At 37.1% G+C, this 22,488-nt stretch overlaps 1 protein-coding gene across 1 annotated transcript in view; it reads right to left on the bottom strand.

Annotated features, from left to right (window-relative positions):
- The window catches only part of AHR (aryl hydrocarbon receptor), a 51,030-nt gene extending 28,559 nt beyond the window's left edge, over nt 1-22,471 (bottom strand). The window contains exons 1-2 of the mRNA XM_010862175.1: nt 22,255-22,471; nt 10,928-11,115 (exon numbers count right to left, since the gene is read on the bottom strand). Coding sequence (XP_010860477.1) covers nt 10,928-11,115; nt 22,255-22,319 — 253 coding nt within the window. The 5' untranslated portion in view covers nt 22,320-22,471. The remainder of the gene's footprint in view (nt 1-10,927; nt 11,116-22,254) is intronic.
- Nucleotides 22,472-22,488: the final 17 nt, after the last annotated feature.

Raw genomic sequence — 22,488 nt, 5'->3', positions numbered from 1 at the left:
AAAGATATTACTCAAAATTTTTCAGTTTTACATTTTAGTTATATGTAATTCTACTGTAACTACGTTAGGCCTCTGAATTAATGAAACAAACTAGAGCAATTAATTTACCTTTTCAGTGGGAACTGAGTTGCATTTGACTTTCCATGTAAACAGTGAAATTAAAACTACATTCTAAGTAGGAGAATTTAATCAACCACAGCAGTGATTCTCAAACTTTCTCAGACATCAGAATCATCTGGAAGACTATTAAAACACATTGCGGGACCCCAGCCTCTAGAATTCTGATTCAGCAGGCCTGGTATGGGGCCCCTCAGTCTGCTTCATTAACAAGTTCCCAAGAGATGCTGAAGAGAAGGTACCACTGCTCCAAGTGACTCAGAAAATCAAGATGGAGGAAGTTAACTCACAATGTTCTGGACCTCATTCCCTCAAATCCTCTAAAATTATCATTAATCTGCTTAAAGAGTTCATTGTTAACATGAATGTCTTCAGGAAGGAATTCTCATCTCAATTTTATAAAGAAGAAAGTAGAACCACAGAATTGATGACTGAAACACAGGGCAGTAACAAAAAATTGTATATGTACAGCTGACCTGTGAACAACATGGGGTTTGATCTGGGCAGGTCCACATATTATGGGTTTTTCCCAGTAAATAACAACACTACATGATCCATGATGGGCTGAATCCACGGATGCAGAGCTTTGGCTAGAGAGGAACCATGGATGGGGAGAGCTGACTATAAAGTTTCATGCCTATTTTTGACTAATCATCATGTTGTGCAAGGGCCAACTATAAACAATTTTAATTTCAGAATCTGGTTCACAAAGATCTTACTATTTAGGATAAATCCACTATAAACTTATATCAGGCAGGCAAGCAAGCATTCATTCTGTCCATGCTGAGAATATGAAAACTCTGTGGAACAGTGAGGATAAAGGTCTAATCTAAAGCCACAGGGTTAGGTAACTGAAGCACCTCCAAGTCCCCTTCCTGCTGGTGTTCTCCTTATGCAACAATCTCCCTCTACTGGGCCAGGACAAACAGAGGGGAGCTACCTCTGTGACACAGAGACTAGACACTATCAACAGTCCAGTGGACAACAGCATATTCTGTAAAACTGACCATACAAGCCCTCTCACACCATGCGGGCAAACTTAAGGCTGAATGAAGTGAAAGTGGCTTGGTCATGTCCAACTCTTTGCAACCCCATGGACTGCAACCTGCCAGGCTCTTCCGTCCATGGGATTCTCCAGGCAAAAATACTCAAGTGGGTAGCCATTCTTTTCTCCTGGGGATCTTCCAGACCCAGGGTCTGAACCCAGGTCTCCCCCTTTGCAAGCAGATTCTTTACCATCTGAGCTACCAGGGAAGCCCAATTTAAGGCTAAAAGAATTCCATACAGACAACTTTAGGTTCCAGTTGATCCAATTTTACTGTCTCTCCTCTCAACCTCCCACTGCGGGCACCTGGATGGCTTACTGTTTTCTATGGACAACCAAGAACCAGAAATTACTTTCTCTAGTAGTAGTATTTTTCTGTGGATTTTAATTTCATTTTAGTTTATACTTTCAGGTGTAATTTTCTCCTTGACCCTCTAAGAACCTGAAACACCAAACGAGATCATCTTTGAGCAAACATCACCATAATGACGTTTGCTGAAACTGTATCACAGTTTCATGTTCCACATACACACACATGTGCTTTCCTCTCTCTCTGCCCACTCCTAAAACCTCTTATCTTTGGTATTTTTCCTCTTAGTCTATAGACTTTCCCCAGGAATATTTTATTCATTTTCATGGTTTAAAACACTATTCCAATGACACTATGATGACTCCCAAATTTAAATCTCCAGCTATGAACAAATAAATGAATTTGAACAACAGATTAAAAATGATTGATCACCTATGACAAAGGGGGCAAGACTACACAATGGGGGAAAGACAGTCTCTTCAACAAATGGTGCTGGGAAAGCCAGACGGCTACCTATAAAAAAAGGAAATCAGATCATTCTTTAAACCATACACAAAAAATAAGCTTAAAATGGATTAAAGACTTAAATGAGAGACTGGATACTATACAACTATAAAACATAGGCAGAACACTCTGTGACATAAGTCACAGCAAGATATTTTTGATCTGTCTCCTTATTCTAGGAAATAAAACCAAAAATAAATGGGACCAAATTAAACTCAAAAACTTTTGCACAGCAAAGGAAACCACAAACAAAATGAAAAGACAATCCACAGATTGGGAGAAAATATTTGCAAATGATGTGACTGACAAGGGATTAGTTTCCAAAATGTACAAACAGCACATGAAGCTTAATACCATAAAAACAAATAATCCAATCAGAAAATGGGCAGAAGACTTAAATAGACATTTCTCCAAAGAAGACATAAAGATAGCCAAGAGGCACATGAAAAGACATTCAACATCACTAATAATGAAATGCAAATGAGGTATCATCTCACACCTGTCAAAATGGACACATGCACCCTAATGTTCATTGCATTTCATTCATAACAGTTCATTGCACTGTTTCCAAGAGCAGCCTAAATGTCATCAACAGAGAAATGGATAAAGAAGATGTATATACATATATATATGCAATGGAATATTACTCAGCCATTAAAGAGAATGAAATAATGCTGTTTGCAATAACATGGATGGACCTAGAGATTCTCATACTAAGTGAAGTAAGTCAGACAGGGAAAGAGAAATATATGATATCCATTATATGTGGAATCTAAAAAGAAATGATACAAATTAACTTATTTACAAAAATAGGAACAGACTTACAGACTTAAGAAATAGAACTTATGGTTACAGGGGGCGGGGGGATAGTTAGGGAGTCTGGGATTGGTATGTACACACTGCTATATTTAAAGTGGATAACCAGCAAGGCCCTACTGTATAGCACAGGGAACTCTCCTCAATGTTACCTGGCAGCCTAGAAGGGAGAGGAATTTGAGGAAGAATGGATACATGTATATGTATCACCGAGCCCCTTCACTGTTCACCTGAACTATCACAACACTGATAATCAACTATATTCCAATATAAAATAAAAAGTTTTAAAAAGGATACCACACACACAAAAAGTTGATCAAAAAGTCAAAAAGCCATAAGAGCATTAAAAAATAATACATATATATAATTACTGAATAAAAATGATTAGTGGTAGTGTTACTGTATCTCATTACAGACCCTCAAGGGATTAATTTTACATTATATGTGAAAATAGTTTCTAAAACACTACAACAGGGCAGATGTATATTTCCATTAACCAACAGTGAAGTCTCACAAAACGCCTCACAAGGTCTCTCAAACTAAAATTTAACTAAAGACATTTACAACCTGTACTGGGGTGGGGGTGGTGGAGGAAAGAGAAAACTACAAAAGTTGGGCTGGCTTTAATATTTCTCCAGTGGTAATCTTCCTTTAAAAAGAAAGCTAAGCCCATAAATTTATAACCAACTGGAACTGCTCATGGCCAAGCAAGTAAGGATCAAGGATCCTGGAGTCATATAACACTAGGAAATGATCAAAGAGAAAACCCATTAAAGCAGTAAATTTAAGAGAGACAAGAAAGAAGCAAAACATATTATAAAGACCATAATGAGCACAGATTCTGATATGCATGTCACTGTGTTTTTAAAGAATACTTGCCAAAGCAAAGAAAAACACTCTAGATAAAAGTATCCTATATAAAATATCATAAAATAATTTTGTCATTTTACTTATTTATTCAAGGAATTTAAGGGTTTCCCTGGTAGCTTAGTCAGTCAAGAATCTGCCAGCAATGCAGGAGACTTGGGTTTGATCCTTGGGTTGAGAAGATCCCGGGGAGAAAGAAACAGCAGCTTGCTCCACTACTCTTGCCTGGAAAATCCCATGGACAGAGGAGCCTGGCAGCCTGCAGTCTGTAGGGTCACAAGACTTGAACATGACTTAGTGACTAAGCCACCACCGGTAGAATTCAATGCCTCTTTTGCTGTAAGTTAGACTATACGTGGAAAAGAGACATTAAATTCCTGACCCATATAGGTCATGTTATTAAATATAAGAGCCAGGACTTGAATGTACTACACCCTGACTCAATAAGAAAGTCCTACCATTCTTTTCATGTATCCATGTTTCCATCTGCATGGATCTGATTATATTGTCCATAAATTAAAATTTAAAAGAAGCTCTAAATTTTATGAGTTTATTTATGGAAGGTATCATGAATGTTAGAGTTTCGTGTTTTCAGGTTCTGGGAAAAAAACATATAAATGACCATCTGAATACAGTGGGTTAACAAAACACTATTGGATGATTTCAAATGTGTTGATCTTTTAGGACATTTCTAGAATTAAGAAATTACAGTTGCTATGTATGATACTGAAAGTTTTGTGAATTACTTGGCCTACAGTATTTTTTTTTAAAAAAGGAAATAAAGTTAGCATACAAATTCAGTAAATGTAAAAAACACATATACAAACACCTTAAACTTTTATATCAACCCTTAAAAAGGCTCTATTACTTAGTTGGTTTTTACTGCTTGTTCAAGTTCATTCTTCAAATATATACTTCAAATATATATATATATATATACTTTTCAAGATAATGTTCTGAAATTGAGAGAAATACACAAGCTAAAGATGAATAAACACAACAACTCTTTTTTGAAAACCTGATGAACTGGAAGCGAATTATTAAATATCTACAAAAGGAAGGCCAAGAAAAAAGCACATGTAATTTCTAATTTAAAACAGTCTACCAAGATCCATGGTAAACACTGAGGCTGAATATATTTTAGATCACCATATATCAGAAGTTAATGCTTCTCATCCTCTCTTCTCACAGCATTTTTAGACTCTATGAATTTAAAATACTCCAATGTGTAAAATGTTTATGCTTTATAAGACAGTGATTATTTAAGCATACACAGTGATTCATGACTCACTGCCCCTATGTTATCCAGCTTTCTGTGTTGTGTGTACTAAGTCGCTTCGTTATGTCGCTTTAGCTTTGCGACCCTATGGACTGGAGCCCACCAGGCTCCTCTGTCCATGGGATTCTCCAGGCAAGAATATGGGAGTGGGTAACTAGTCCCTCCTCCAGGAATCTTCCCGACTCAGGGATTGAACCTATGTCTCTTGCATCTCCTGCATTGGTAGGTGGGTTCTTTACCACTAGCGCTACCTGGGAAGCCCCATCTAGTTTTACAAATAACCAGAAAACTGTCCCCCGTGACAGTTGCAAATGCAGAACTTTGAAATTACGAACTCAGATCCGCAAACTCACCTCTAGACACAATCACCTTTTCCTGTTTCTGAGTTTTCCTTTCCACAAATTAAATCTGTACATCTTCATTGTAAAGATGTCATGAAGAATAACTCATGACTGAGGTATAATGAAGGATGTAAGATTTCACAGTTAAAGACTATATTTAAAGGGACAACAAGTACTATGGATATTTTACAGAATGATCAGTTCTACATGCCCTGACACTTACTATTGTCTCAAAGAAAGAAAACTTGTCTTTTTTTTACTTCATTATAGATATTTGTGTTTCAACACAGAAGTGGATTAGTCATTCTCATTAATTTTGGGGAGGGCTGTCAAAAAGTAGAATAATGTAAATGATACATGATGATGAATATTTTTTAAAATGATAATGAAATCTTATTTAACATTGTTCACAAGTTGAAGTTACTCTTACTAAGAATAAAGCATTACCATACTGATTCAGACTGGCTAACAAGCACAATGTCCACTGTTTGATCCTGGCTTTAAGAGATACAATGAAGAAGGAAACAACCCTTTTCCTTCACATCAACCAATTTCAAAGACTAGGTTACATGCAACCCCCCCAAATCTAAGTCTCTCTTAATAACCTACTATTGATCACAGTCATTAAGTTATTTAAATTTTATTCTAAATATTTTCCATCTCAGAGGTAATATGATATGTGAGTTTAAAACTCATTTGTGACATAGGTCTTCCTTTTATTTTCTACTTAAAAAAAAATTAGAAAAGGACAGTTGTTTTAACATGATGTTAAAGATTTTAGGCTTTCACATTGACTTGCCAGGTCACAGGTCCACTTGGTCATTTTCTGTCCTGAGGCTTGCTTCTCTTGGATTTAATCTATCAAGCAGCAAAAACTGCACTTTCCTATGTTCCTATTTAATTACTAACATCAGAAAACAGTAATTTGGAATTTTTAAAATTTGTTTTCTAAAAATAGAGAAGACTCTACAGAAAAACTTCACAGATACATAATTTAGAAAAGGCTTTCAACCGTGAAGCTGGGAAGAAAGGAAGGTAACACAGAAGAGCAATGCTGCTGAGGAAACTGAACAGAACTTAAAACACTTACAATTCCAATTAATCTAGTATTAATATGTGGTTGTTCATCCTTAAGCATGTCTAAATGTGTCCATGGTGCAGAAATTAAAATGTCACTATACTCTGGCATTTTTCATCTATTGAATGTACAAAGAGAGTGCTTTTTCCTTTTAAGTTCAGAGTCCTATTTGTACACCCCATCGGCGCTGACAAAACTTAAAAATACACTGGCAGACTACTGGGAAGTGCAGCAGGGACAGCCAAAAGGGAAGAAAAGGACCCTGGCCCAGGGGCAAGATAATAAACACAACGTGAAGGCAGAGAAGCCACGAACGCAAAGGGCTGCAGGGAGAGCCATGCGAAAGGGCGGTGAGAAGCCAGGTCAAAGCAGACTGGGTCCTTCGTACTTCCACATATCTCACTATATGATTCAGCCAACTGATGAAAGACCATGTCAAAACCTGTTACTGCTCTAGCTCCTTAAAACAAGCATCCCCTGCATCTGTAGATTCTGAAATAAGAAAATAAAATAATTGGTAGAACCAATCATGATCATTGTAAGTGGCTATTCAGAGAGAGATTATCTGGAAATTGCACAATAGTAACATCATAAACCAAGCCCCAGAGACACATTTCATATAAAGTATATAATTCAGAATTTCAACATGAATTTTACATTGTTTTTCAGATGTGTTAAATAGGCTTTCTGAGTGCCCTCTCTGGGGCAGGCACTGTCCCCAGTGTTTCAGGTGTAACAATAGACACAATATTCTCCAGGAGCTTCTATTCTAGTGAAAAAAATAGGCAATATGCGGCATGTTTAAATGCACCCAAAAAACCATAAAGCATTGTATTGTGAAAATGAAAATGCTGTAATGATTACTTTATCTATAAAATAAGTAGAAATTACAAACTGAAAATTCCCTGGGCTTTACTATCTATAATACCTGTAGTTCAAGAGTTTTCAAGGATTAAACATACAAAGACTTCCTCCATTATTTCCTTAGTTGAAACCAAAACTAACAAGCTTCTAATCCTTTTCCCTCCCTGGAAAATACTCCCTAACTGTTGCATTAAAAACATTTCATATGCACATTTTTAAAGGATTTCACATGCACATTTTTAAAGGATTTCACATACTGTATTTGTCACAGTTTATAAGACACTTGATCTTGATCAATTAGAGGGCAGAAAAGCCTTTTCCCCCCTTTTTTTCTTCTTCATGAATTTAGCACAGTATTTAGAATAAATAAAGCACAATCTTGAATTACAAAATGTATTTAAAAACCATTTTAGTTTCATAATGGTACAGAAACACCTTCTAACTTTACCACAATGACTGAGTTTTGTTCAAGTACTCTAAAGTTATAGTTCAGAATGTTCTGATTAATTAAAAAATGGATCAAGATTAATGTTGTACTTGAAACTTAAGTGCTGCTTTTCAGACAGTCATAGCAATAGAGTCATGGCTTCACAGTTTAAGAAGATCCCATCCAAGTTGGATTATTTAAACTTGCAATAAATAGATGTATTTTCTTGGAAAAATATCTATTGTTACAGTAGAACTTGAGTTTCCTTTCTAACAAGATTGTATGATTACTCGTTTATATTGTTCTTTCCGCAGGAATTAGCACACCCCCTGTTTGCATCCTGTTATTCACTTAGAGCTTCCCTTCGCTCTACTCTTTCCCTAACAGTGGGAGAGTGGTTTTCAGCACACACAGAAATCCTAATCACTGTCCTCATGCTCCACGTTTCCCTGTTTGCACTTAGTATCTGTTTAGATCATAACGATCACCTGAAAATTGTATTCGCTGTGTGCTTTCAAAACTGCATTGCCTTCCTAGACCAGTGGTGGTCTGGGGCAGACTTTGGGCTTTTTCACTGATTATTTCGCTCACCTTCCACCTAACTCTATTCCTGTACTGAACAACCCTACAATACCTGCTTAGAGTACACATTCCACTGAGCCTCAAGCAAACACACATAAGTCTTTCTAAAACTGTCTACATCTGGGTTTGTCTTTCTAAAGGCAAAAAAAAAAAAAATTTAAGTAACACAGGGCGTAAAATCAGATTAAATCATTGTCCTAAACTTATCTAGATTGCTTATAAAAATACAGATTCCTGGGTTCTGAATAAGCCTACTCAGAATCAGCAAAAGAAAGGTCACATCCTAGAATGTGCATTTAACAAGCTTTCCAAGTTATGCTGAGGCACACTTAAGTATAAAAACCAGTCATTCAAAGGACCTCAAATGAAAGATACTTTGATTGATGAAGGAATGACGCTAAGAGGGTAATAAGACCCTACTGTCAAACACACTCAGCCAGAATAAAACATAAACTCATTAGTGAAGAGCCCAGAAAACCCTTTTTGACAAGTAACAATTCCATAAGGAGCCTTGCTAAACTACGACATTCTTTATAAGGTAGATTTTGGAAATTCTTTTACTTGGGGGATTGAACAGGATACACATCCAATCATGAAAAAATATGTATATATAGTTTTAATTAAATATGCATATATTAATGTGTATATGTATATGTGTAAGCATAAACACATACACATACAGAGACAGAAAGACAGCCTCACACAGTATGTATTAGTATATTAGTACTTAAATGGCACACTGGCTATTCCTCTAAGCAGCTTCATTTCTGCCCCACTGCTTCTAAACAGGAAAATCCTACATATTTTTTTCCCCCTCTTTTTAACATATAAGCTGATTTCCCATGAGAGAGGAGCAGGAAACAAAAAGGCAAAATGATCATGTTAGCACATCTTTATCAGAGTGAAGGAATGCCTCCTTGTTTCTAGACTATAAACTCTCTAAGGGCAGAGACCACACTGTACGTGTCACAGAAGCCCCATCACAGGTCTGACAGCACCGTGTGTGAAGAGATGCTGAAGGTCAGGACTGCATCCCAAGAAGCTGGGAGTGCCCTTGAGGTTACAGTCGACAACAAGGGCTCCCAAACTTGCCACCACACTAGAGTATTTGATTCCAATGTGCTCAGTAAGGCTCAAGATCTGTTAGAAATGCCCAGCGGACAACTAATGCTGACCATCTGGGGACTAATAGTTTGAGAATCACAGACCGAGGGAAAAGTCCTCAGGATTTTGCTATATATATGGTTCCCAGAAGACAGAAGTAACTGAGATGTGGTCTGCAAAAACAACAGAGGGAATCTGGAAAGTTAGTTTCTAGCTCCTGTCACAAAATGACTGTACAGCTGATACACACACACCACTCAATATTTCATAACTCACCCCAAAGATGAAGGGTCTGGAAAATTCAAAGACCTTTTTATACAGAACAGAGAAAATGTTAAGTATCTACTATGAACCTTTAAATATACAACCCTCCCTGAAATTATCATCCTGAAATCAGTGTATACTGCTCAGATTCGCAATGACTGAACTATATAGTTTTTTAACCCCAAATAAACAACATATGGCAGGCAAACAAACCTATAAATAAAACAGATGCTCAGACTAAACACAGCAAACCATCTAAACACAAACCTACAGGGAAATAACTGTCCTGTGATATTCTGCACACAAACTGCAAATTCAAGCATCTGTAACTGTGTCAAGGGCGTTAGCATCATCTGACCGTCTGTAAGAAGTGCAAAATCTCTGACGACAGCGAAACCTACGGAATAGGCATCTTCATCTTATCAAGGTCCCTATATGATTGTGAGCACGTTAAAGGTTAAGAAGCACTGACATAAGTCGTTGAGATTTTATCATTAATTCTCTACTGCTGTTGGTCAAATGGCAAGATACATTTAAAATACTGAACAGTTTCTAAAAACTCTGACATATAAACAGAAAAAGAGAAGACAGACAAAAGAGAAATCGAGGAATTGTTTTGCATGAAGAGACATACTGAAACATTATTTTCAAACCAAAACTTCCATTTAGAATACTTTATGACTACGATAGACTGTGCGATTAACAAAGATTACCTAGTTCAAATCCCTTGCTTTCAGCTGAGTCAAGCGATGCTAAAAGATTAAAGTAAAATAGTTGTCAGTGGCACACTGGGGACTGAAAGCCAAGCCCGCTGCCTCCAATAACGAAATGCTCTTCCCGGTGGAAGAAGATATTTTAATCACATTTTCCTGGAGTAAACATATAGTTAATTATAAAGCAGCAGAACTATACATAACTTTCCAAGGACAAACGAAATGATATATCTGTGAAACACAGTGAAGGAAACCCAGCAAAAATATATCATCGTAGTTAATATGTCTCATTCTTTCCATTAAAAAAAGACTTTAAAATTTTGAGTTGGAAGGAGAAGAACTGGAAAGTGTCATACTTCACATGTGTTATAATTTTCAAAGAATGACATATGTATCCTTTAAGTGGCAGCATCTGTTTGATGAAGAAATCGGGAAAACTGATTTTTAGAAATATTAAAAATTAGGCTTTGCTACCTAAGTTTTGTTCAACAGCAATAAACAAAACTTTTTCACATAAGGCTAATTTTTTCAGTTTTCAACACAGAAGTGGTAACAGCCATAAGCAAGATAAATACTTGGTAAGCGATTATAGAAAAATTAAACCCTTCTGTCTTACCATCAAAGAAGCTCTTGGCTCTGAGATAACTGACACTGAGCCTAAGAACAGAAAGTTTGTCCAGCTTGTTAATAACATCTGGTGGGAAAGGCAGCAGGCTGGCCAGACGGTCCAGTTCTGTATTAAGTCGGTCTCTATGCCTCTTTGAAGGATTCGATTTGATTCCTTCAGCTGGGACTGGCTTGACACTGAAAAACAAACAGAATTCCGTAAAATACACGACGATCTAGAGAGCAAACATTTTTATCGCATTATAACATCTCAACTATTTTTCTAACAAAACATCTAAAACCTACTGCAAGTTTATATAAATTTTTTTCCAAAATGCTTCTTTCACATCTTAATTAAGAAAAACAAGATAATAGGTAAACTCTTTTGTAATGTTTTATTAAAAACTATGAACCCATCACAGGAAAACGCAAGTACCTCTTCCACACCTCATACATCTGTGGAATATGGTTCCCAATCGAAAAATCTACTAGGTTTCTTTCTCCCTCAAACACAGCCATTGCTAGGGGGAAGAAAGAAATCTCCATAAGTTAGGTAAAATTATGCCTCCTTTGCTATCTTTCACAAGAATCATCTTGGCATCATTTAGGTTGTAGATAAACAGAAATGACCTTAAATACAAAGCTGTTTCTTCATCACCCTCAGCTTCCTGTATTAAACACTTTTCACCCTGACCGTGAGAACCTCTCAAAGCCCATTCCTGCATCTCCACAGAGTTCTCCAGCCATCTAATGGAGTCCTCCAATATTAAGGCAAGAAAAATTTGACCTCACTTATTAGTATTTGTTGACCGACAAATATTAGAGGTTAATTTCTTACCTGCAATTACTGGCAAATTTTATATCTTTATGACATAATTTGTGTCTCAATTAGAAAATCTTTTCATCTGAGAGAAAAGATACTGATGGGTAGGAGTAGAACTTGAGTTCAGAAATGAGAAACTGAACTTCACACAAAGGCCTTACCCAGGATTTCATAATAGAAATCCATAAAAGTGAATTTACAGATCATCAGATACCCAATATTAAAATATAGAGAAGATATTTAAAAAACAAAGTCATTTTTAGATCATGTCTCTGCATCCTTCCATTTACCAGAAAATATAAAGAATATTAAGAGCATTCTTAAGATGAAGACTTCTTCCTCCAGTTTTACTGGAGAAGACAAAGTATTTTTGATGATTCAAATTATAGTATTTTAAAAAGTATAAATTTGCTTGAGTATAACGCTATTAATCTGATTCAATCAAAACATTTATAGATAGCATGGTTTCAATGTTACATGAAGTAACATGAAGAAGTAATACTTTTTTTAAAGAAGTAATACTTCATGCAAGAATATGATAGAAAGCAATACGAAAATTCAGCATATTTTTTACACTGTCCCTAATGGGTAATTTCTTCAGAACTTGTCTATTTCTTTTTGTTTCTGTTATAGTTCATGTCATTCCTACAAAAAATAAGAGTATGAAATTGGTAAAGTACATGGATACAAAATAAGTCCTAAATACTTTCCTCCAGACTCTGTGCATTACTCCATACCTAGTCGAAACTGGAGACTCTCTCTCTAGCTATTTTCCCTAATCACATGTAAAATGAAACTCAAGTCACATCTAGTTATTGCATTTCTCCAATTAATCAACTGAATTTCAATTTTACTTATAATGCGTGTCCACCCCATTGAATAATTCTCTACCAACCAATCACCTGTTAAATATTTGTTTGCACCTATTATGTCCTGGGCAGTCCCAGAAAACATTCTTCTCCTCTATACTCAAAGAGTGTTACAGGAGCTGAGGACAGTGAGCAATTGCTTGAAAAAGCATTTTTATACAAAAGGTGGTATATGAGCTGAACCTTGAAAGGTGAACAGGATTTCAGGAGGCGGCACAAGTGAGAAAAGGTGAACAGTGAGAGAACTATCTGAGAAGCTCAGAGTGCAAGAGAGAGACGGGGAAGCGGGTTAGGGCCAACTCCCTTCAACAATATTGACTACCCACCACATGCCACACCCAGAACACTGAGCAGTGAACAAAACATACTAAAGCCCCTGTTCTCTGGAAGCTTACATTCCGATGGGAGGATCCAGAAATACACAAATGAAGAAAGAAACAAATAAGCATATAACTTCCCAGGCTGGTGAGTGTTGAGAAGAAAAATAAAGCAAGATAAGGAAGTAAGGAGTGATGTGGTGCTGGTTTTGATCAGCAAGGAAGGTCTCTTGATGCGATGGTTTAGCACAGACAAGGATATAGTGAAGGAGTGAGCCATGTGGGCATCTGATGAAAAAAAAGTTCTTGAAGAGGAAACAGCAGGTTTCCCCACAGAAATGGTATGAAGTTGGCCCTTGGTATCGGGAAGTCAGCTTCAGCTCTCAGCTGGGGTTTGCATAACCAGTCTTGGGCTGCCCTGACTCTGGTGATGGAGGGGATGGGATGCAGGGCAGATCACAGCACAGCCAGTCCTCCTTTCTCAAACATAAATCTGTCACTCCTCTGATCCAAACCACTCAGCAGCTCTGCACAGTCCACATTCCTTAACCTAACAAACGAAACCCCCTCTTGATCTTTCTATGGCCCCGAACTCTTCCTCTGGTCTCTGATCCCCCAGGCAAAACCTTCCTTGCCTGTTATTCTCCAGAGCAAAGACAGGACTTAAGTCACCAATACGCACTCTGATGTTCTCATACATGTTACTCCCCAGCATCCCTGTGTTCTGTCACAGCAGCTTCACAGTGTTGCTCAATTAGATCGTGTTTGTTGTCTTCCCTGACCCACTCCTACTGGATTCCTCCCATCCGACTAGGTACCATGTGCATCTTATGCAAATGCCTTCAATAGCCATTCCACGAGGGAGGATTCTGGGCTGATGGCATTTCCCACAACTGAAAATAAAATCCAGTTGTGTGCTCTTGGGAGCTTTCCAGTAATGATTATAAAACACTGGGGAAAAGACAGTAACACAAACACTGAAGCAAGACAAGCTGCTAAGACACAGAAAGAAATAACAGAACAGTCGGCGAAAGAGGTTCAGCGGTGCTTCTACATGTGATATTGCTGCCTAGAGTCTAGTACTGGCTCTTTGCAGAAGTCAGGTCTGCCCTAGCAGAGACTATTTCTTTATGCACTGCAAACTGTCCAAGTACTAATGTATTATTATGCACGTACTGGGATATTTAGCAGAAGATCAAATTGCCTAAGTGTTATGCAACCTATATTGCATATACTTATGTGTTACTCTTATTACGATGTAAACTTCATCGTTTTATATCTCCAATGCCCAGCATAGTACTTGACACAAAGAGGACTCTCAACTGATGGCTGCTGATCAGAAGAGTCCAGAAAGGAAATGACTGGAGCCTGACCAAAAGGAGTGACTGTGGGGTAGTAAGGATGGCCTGGCTTGCGATTTTTTTAACAGCACTTTGAATCCACCACAAAGCTCATACGAAGCCAGACTCAAATGATCACTCAACCAGACTGACTTGCTGACTTCCTAGGTATAGGGAGTAACGGGAAAAAAAAAAAAATTTGGTGAGGAGAGGTCACAAATGACTGGGATTTGGAGCTCAGGATAACAACTACATTTTCTAATGGAAGGTACGCCAAACAGAGAGAAGATACTCAAGGATAGACCTCAGTGATGTCAACATTTAGGTATAAAGATGAGGAAGGGCAATGGGCAAAATGAGGACAGAGAAGAATCAATAAGGCAGACAGGAAAAGAACCAGGGGAGAATATTTTGCAGGTCACAGAACAAAGTCAAATGCACAAAGTTACTAAGGAAAGCCAGGGCGGAGAAGTACCTACTGAACTTGGCATTTGAGATCCACTGTTGTTAAAGCTGAAGGAATAGATCTGACGTACCTTTTCACTGATTTTGTGAGAAATATTCACAACTATTTTGTGAAAATACTTCACCCTTATCCAGATCTATTTAAGATGCACCAAACAGTAAAAAGAGAGAGTAATTCTACATCAATCACACTTGACTTGAGTTATGCAAGTATTACTTCTGTATTCTCTTCAAACCTATGCCAAAACATACTGCCAACCATCTATTTAAACAAAAGGCTAACATTTGAAATATAAATAAATGTCTCCAAAAGATTGGATTTGAGATATTTTTAATTCAGGCATCTTCTGAGAGACGGTAGATGGTGATCATGTAAAGGAGTCAATTTATTATTTTTTTAAGCCTTAACCACAAAAATCTTGTCCCAACCTGTAAACCAAAACTGTTGTGAAAGCAAGCCTTCAGCTGACTGCATGCCATGCTTTGCTTTAGAAGCCATGCGTGCCGTAAGTACTGGTGTAACAGGCCCAATGGTATGTCCAACGCCAGCTAGCATGCTCCTTGTAAAGCCTTTTTAATATCCCGAGCTAAACTGTCTCTTAGGCTCATAATTTGTGCTCAGTATTTGAAACACAGTTAAAAAACATAAGGACCCAGTTTAACCATAAAGTACTGTAATCGTAGATGTTCATATTTTTATGTGACATTTACCATAAAACCTCAAAATGACATCCAAAGACTGTTTCAGTAATCCTATGAGATTAAGGTGACATTTTCTAACGGAGATTACCTATCACAGGACTGAGTCTGCTCTATCAGCTTTTTCCTGTGGATGATTTAATCTACTCTCACTGCTTCAAGCTACTTACCAATAATTTGTTTATTTCCAGTCTCTGTACCTGAATGTCCTCAAGTTCATGTTTTTCAGAACTCTGAGCACCCCTTCTCTGCATCTACAACAGTATGACTCTCATTCCAACAGCTAGGATATTGAAGTACTTCTCAATAAATCTCTCTACCATATCCCATTAAGCCCAGCTCCAAACACATTCATTCTTCATGTCCTTCCTATGGCTTTAGTTCATACTTATTTATCTCTAAATGTTGAATATTGACCATCATAAATTATATGCCTAATGTGATACTGGAGCGGGGAATCTATGACATGAATAAAGTCAGATTTCACATTAAGCTCAGTACAGCTGCATATCTACTTCCCTATGTGAGGCAAAAAAGGTCTATAAAAACTTCTGAGCATTCTGACTGGCAGTTACTTGTAAGGAGTCTGAATTTCTCAGTTACTCTCCTGTTTCTACTCTATAGCTATGATGGCTTCTTCCCTTTCCTGCTTCTGCTATGCTTAAGGAGCAGTGATAAGGTACAAACACCATGTAATCTTTAGCACAAGACTTTCACAATGAAAACCAGAACATGAAATATGCCCTGGAAACCACTGTTACTTCCAAAATCCTAAAAGGAAAAAAAAAAAAAAATTAAGGATGATCCCTTTAGCCTCTTCTGTTTTGAATATGCACTTTTTCCTATGTATTTTCCTTGGAACCCATATATAATACATCTACCATATATAAAGCACTGAAACATGAAAAATTTTAAGTGGTGAGCAATTGTTAAATTAACAAATAGTCTCAGATATCTACTATGTGCATGGTACTAAGAAGCTCTAGTTGCTACAAAGACAAAGGAAAGACACCTATCTTTACAGAGCTTGTCTTTCTTACTAGGAGAAGATGCACTCTATAACACGGCAAAAATCAAACATAATGTATTGCTTAAAAATGTAGGTGCCTTAAAAGTTATGCTGGAAAGTTAAGGAAGGTAAGATTCAGCTATAGGTAGAATAAATGGGGAAGGTTTCATGGAGATGTGGCTTCTCAATCAGGTCTTAAGAGATAGGTAAATCGCTCCAGTTCCATGATGGCTGAGTATATGGCTTTCTGCAGCTATTCTTCTCTTCCAGAAAACCATGCCAAACAATGAAATCAGAGACAGAAACACAAAATCTGTCTTGGATAAAGCAAAGACATAGCTAAACCCAGATGTAAACACAGATATAAACAATATGAAGATGAAAAATAGGTAAACAAATCGATGACAATGGAGAACAGAAAGGAAAATGTAATCAGAGTGTATCACTTAACTCAGCAGTAAACAATATATGTGGTTTAAAAAATAATGAAACACTGCAAGTGAGTTGAATACAAAATTTTGATAAAACTATATTGGGAGGATGAAGAAGAGATTAAATAGCATTGATAACCATAACTATCACAATAAAAGATCATCAGATAATGCTTAGTATGCCAAACTTGACATTATACATGTATTTTTGACTTCTTAATATACATGTGTTGTTTAAAATGAATACTGTTCAAAATGGTATTTCATTAAAATAAGGTAAAAGAGCAAACTGAAAAACATAAGACAAAGAAAACTAGTATGTAAAGGACATCTCTAATAGAAAAATCTGCAAACATACTATTATTCCACACATACAATCTCAACATAGAAGTTCAAGTGCTTACCCCATCTTTTTTGCCTATGAAGTTGACAATTTTTATAAAGCAAAAATGCAAGGATATAGGCTCTCCTACAGACTACCAATAGGAATATAATTTTTTTTTGGTAATCTGACAGTATGTTTCAGAGCATAATATCTGGCTCAACCTTAAAATTACATCATATCTTTGTACCCTAAATTTCCACTTACAGGAATTTTCCCCAAAGGAATGAACTAAAAATTCATACAGAAATTCACAAAACTCAAGGATATTCTTTAAAGTACTACTTGAAGTATTTAAAGATTGGAAAGAAAAAATTTCTGCCTCAAAATAAATTACAGAACATTAGCAGAAGGGACTACTCTGCTGCCACTGAAAACAGTGTTTTGCAGGAGGTAAGGCTGGTAGTGCCTCAATGCAAATAGAAGGAAGGGAACCTAAGAAGGCAGGGCATGAATGCACATATGGAGTGAAACAAGCACACCATCAGGTAGGGGCAATGTTGAATAATTTATTTCAGAACACTATTCGAGAAAAAACAGTGAGCATTATAAGGAAATCTCCATATACGGGTGAACCATACGCATCACTGAACATATTCACCTGGACAGTATTGTGAAGCTGGAACAAACACAAGCTTTGGAGCCAAAAGACCTGGAATCTGATATTCAAACTCAGCTTTTCATTTACTACCTAACAACTCTGAATCTGAACCTTAGGTCCCTACAGAGGAAACTGAAATAATAATAAAAACTTTTCATAGTACTACTATAAAAATGAAATAAAATGATGTCTGCAGAGCACTGTGCATGCCTGTGTCACAGTGAACACTAACAAAGAGTAGTTTTTTGTTACATTAAACCAGTATGCAAAAAAATCCATTTTAAAAGAAGCATAGAAATAGAAAGGTACTGGTGTCAAAGACTTGCATGGTATTAATTTCTAAGTAACTGTCTTAATTATGCACATCAATAAGCAATACTATGTTAAGTTTTTCACTAGTGGAGTACCGCATGTCATCACCCACAATTGAGAACATATTCGTAGACTGCCTCTTACTGTTGCACAGGAGAAATGGTTATTCTGTGACCGTGTAGGCTAAAAGTATTTAAGAATGAAATTTAAGAGTTTCTGTTTCACCTCTATCATTAGCAGCCTCTACAGATTATAAAACACTTTTCTCCTGCTAATTTTAGTTGTAAGAGTGGCAGTGTAGGTATGGACTGCCCTGCCTTATTGATCAATCACTTGCCCAGACCAACCAAAGCAAGGAAACCAGACTGCACCTTTTAGTTTAGAACTAGTGTTTTTCAATCTATATCTCACTGTTTCCTCTTTTCATCATTTATTTTGAATAGGTTGCTGCTGCTGCTGCTAAGTCACTTCAGTCATCTCCAACTGTGTGACCCCATACACGGCAGCCCACCAGGCTCCTCCGTCCCTGGGATTCTCCAGGCAAGAACACTGGAGTGGGTTGCCATTTCCTTCTCCAATGCATGCATGCATGCTAAGTCGCTTCAGTCGTGTCCAAGTCTGTGCGACCCTATGGACAGCAGCCCACCAGGCGTCTCTGTCCACAGGATTCTCTGGGCAAGAATACAGGAGTGGGTTGCTATTTCCTTCTCCTTTAATAGGTTACCTATAGCTAATCACTTTCACTCATTTATTTCAGAGTTCTAACATGTAAGAGCCTCTATAGCCACTACGTGTAAACTATCTGAAGGAAGCTATTTGAAAGAAAAACAACAGTGAAGAAGTATGTAACTAACAAGACCTTTTTTTTTTTAGAAGCTACTTAGGTAATCGTATCATAGTACATTTATATCAAACATTTTCAAGAAAACATTGCAAAATTTTATTCAACTAAGTAGGCATCAATATAACTGAGATTCATTTAGTTTAGATAGAAGGAATAGCAATTTCATAAAAACAGCAAGGAAGACACTGCTTTCCTATTACTGTTATTAGTGTGTTACCAAAGTTAAAGGGTCACCTAAAGGCTGAGAGTTATTTCTAATTCTGACACTTCATGATAGCTGGTTTGATCATCACTACTGTTGATATCATTTTCAGGTGTAGATTTTATTTACTCAACACCTATTATTTGCCAACATTCAGCACTAATTTTCTGCAGAAACAGTAAACTGAAGTACCACTAAAACTTTTTATGTGTTAATAAAGCTTAAAAACTACAAAAACACATCTAAAGTTATTTTCATTGGCAGGGGGCGGGAATCCAGACTCTAATTCAGTACTGTGTTTTTCATCTATCTTCATGATGTAAAGTAATTAAAGAAATTAATAACAGGTCTTTTACCACCAAAGAAAAAAACTGAAAAAAGAAGAAGGTTTAAGTAAAAACACTGCTTTTTCTTAAATATAAGGTGTTTTTTTTTTTTGGAGCAGGCTTATTTTAAGGAACATTTAAGGAAACAGAGTAGAACCTATTCCTAAGACATCTTTGAAAATCTCTTTAGGAACGTAGATTGGATTCAGGGCTGCTTCAGGTCCTTTAATTTTCTACCCTTCATTACCCCAAAAAGAAAGGAAACATTTATTGAGTGTCTACTATGTACAAGATACTTCAGTGGGATTAAACTGAACACGTTTAAAATCATTTTGTACTATCAATAATGATGATTTTGAATGCTGGACTTCACCACTAGGGGGAGTTTATCTTGCTTAATAAATACCATGGAAGACGGGGAGATCTTCAGGTTAAAATGATGTCACCCATTTGATTCCAAAATTTTATAGAATTCTGTATTTAAATGGTCATTTTATTAATAGTTCTATGATTATGCTACAATGTATTTTCTTCTAAGTAAAATACAGTGGCTCACTTACAGGGTCAAAGTTAAACATATCTTAATATCATTTTCAGCTCAAGTGAATTTTTCTGACAATATGCCACCATATTAGACTGTCTATTAGTTATAAACTAGTAATTTAACTTAAAAAACATTAAAATACTGGGTTTATGGCTCCTTTCTTGAAATGGACTCTAACTGCATTTTAAGTTCATCATTTTTCATTCAGTTAAAAACAATTTATGAACAACTTCCCGTGATTCTGTAAATTTCAGCACTAGGCTTTTCTTATGGAGCAGTGACATTTTAAGGCATTTGTGGAATTAGAAGCCATGCATGATGCTCAGTAAAGATGTGATAAACATCTCTACTAACTAAATAAAATAAGGGTAAATGTGGAAATACTTTGGTTGTATTACAGGAGATATTAAACACAAATATATTAAAGTCTTAGAAAGCATATTTAAGTGCTAAGATCAAATAATAAAAGGTACATCCTTAAAAAAAACGTGCAATAATATATTTAAAGGGAAAATCTTTAATAAAATGTTAACAAGAAGCCCAAAATGTTAAACTTTAAAATGAATACAAAAATTAAAGCATTTCATTGAAGTCACCTAGGTCCTGTGTAACATACTTCCTGAAATGCAATAACTTACCAATTCTCAGGTTTTCTAACTATATAAATAAAACCTATGATATACATATATATATATTATACATTATGTCCAGTGTACTATTGTATTAACTAAAATACACAGAGGTGTCTGTGATGCCTTTCAATTTTAAATAACCATCAAAGACAAAGTCAAATTAGACAAGCACATTTTTTATAAGAAACAATTCTATAAAACACAAGTATTGTAAACCAATGTCAACAGAATTGCCAAGACAAAAACTGCTGACTTGACAGTATTCCTAACGTCAACCACGCTGCAGGATAAGTCTTCCAAATTTTAATCAATTTATAGATGAATATCCTCTGTTGATGCCAAGTCTAGATCTGAAGGACTGCAATCACTGAAATTCTAAAAGGAAATTAAAACTCCACAATACTGAAACCTTTAAACTGGTCTTTAATATTAATCTTAAACTGCTATTTTTCTGGTTTGGATTAGTGACCTAAATTTAGTCTTAAGCCACATGCACACTTCTGATTTGTTCTGAGTAACCGTTTAAAGTGTTCTTAAAATTGTTTATGAAAGTTTGAAAAATGTGAAGTAAAATAACTCAAGGATAATAATTAGGAATAAACACATGAACATTGCCAACTCGCAAAAGTAATTCTGTGTTAAGCACGGATTTTTCTTTTTTCTGAAAAAAATTAAAGTATTTGCCATAATCACACAAATATCCTACCAAAACAAACAAACCTAAGTTTGTACTTTATCAGAATTGACTAAACTTTGAAGTAGAGGGAAAAGGGAATTAAGAGAATGATGCTAAGAATGAAAACGTCTGTTTCAATAATTCCATCTCCAAATCATTTGCAGACCCTAAAACCACCTCCAAAGTAATAAATCTCCCCCAAAAGATGACTTAAAATACAAATCTTCTACTGTATCCTGGCTACTACACTCTCTCAAAGCTGCTACCACCTCTATACATTTTATTGATATGTTCACGCTGAGCGCTACAAAATTACTGCCAAATAAGTAAATAAGAGTATAACAGAAAGCCAGTTTCGCGGAACCAAAAAAATACCTTCAGAGGCACTCAGCCCCTTTCTTGCGCACAGCACGTGTTTAGCTATTTAAAGCATCTCGCCCTACCAGGAGTAAGAACGGTAACCGTCCTCTAACCTAACAGAGGAGGATATTAAATGTGAAAGGGGATTTCAAGACGGGCTTAGGTTAACTAATCCACCAGCCCCACAGGGCAGAGGAGAGCTGTCAACAAATTAGGACCACAGCACAGTGAACAGCGCTGCAAATGGCTGGAAGTGTGAATGGGTGCTCTGGAGAAGGGGTGGGGGGCACAGAGAACGGGGGCACAATTTTTAAAATGCAATCATTAATCACGGAAAAATCCAAGGCCTGGGTTTCTCGACCGGCCTCCAGATCTCGATTCCCCAGACTGCAAAGGGAAGGGACATAATCCCCCGGCCTCGGGGATTTGGGGGCGGGGTGCGGCAGTGTCCCGCGCCTGAGCGCCCACCCCTCCACAGCACAGAGGACAGGCTCCGGAGACTCACGTTTTCTGCACCGGCTTCCGCCGCTTACGACTGGCGTAGGTGATATTAGCGCTGCTGCTGTTCATGGTGCCTGGCTGGCTGCGGCTCCTCCCGGGCGCGGACGGCCCTGTCCCCGGGACCCGGCGGCAACCGTGACGGGGTTCCACTTAGCTGTGGCTGCTCCACCTGTGCCCTCCCGGGGCGATGGCGGAGACACAGCACCCCAGAAGCCGCGCGGCTTCTGGGGTGCTGTGT

This window comes from Bison bison, unplaced genomic scaffold (assembly GCF_000754665.1).
Source record: "Bison bison bison isolate TAMUID 2011002044 unplaced genomic scaffold, Bison_UMD1.0 scf7180017864479, whole genome shotgun sequence".
NCBI classification, from domain to species: Eukaryota; Metazoa; Chordata; class Mammalia; order Artiodactyla; family Bovidae; genus Bison; species Bison bison.
Note: the sequence above shows the minus strand (reverse complement) of the source record. Positions and strands in the feature narration are given on the sequence as shown.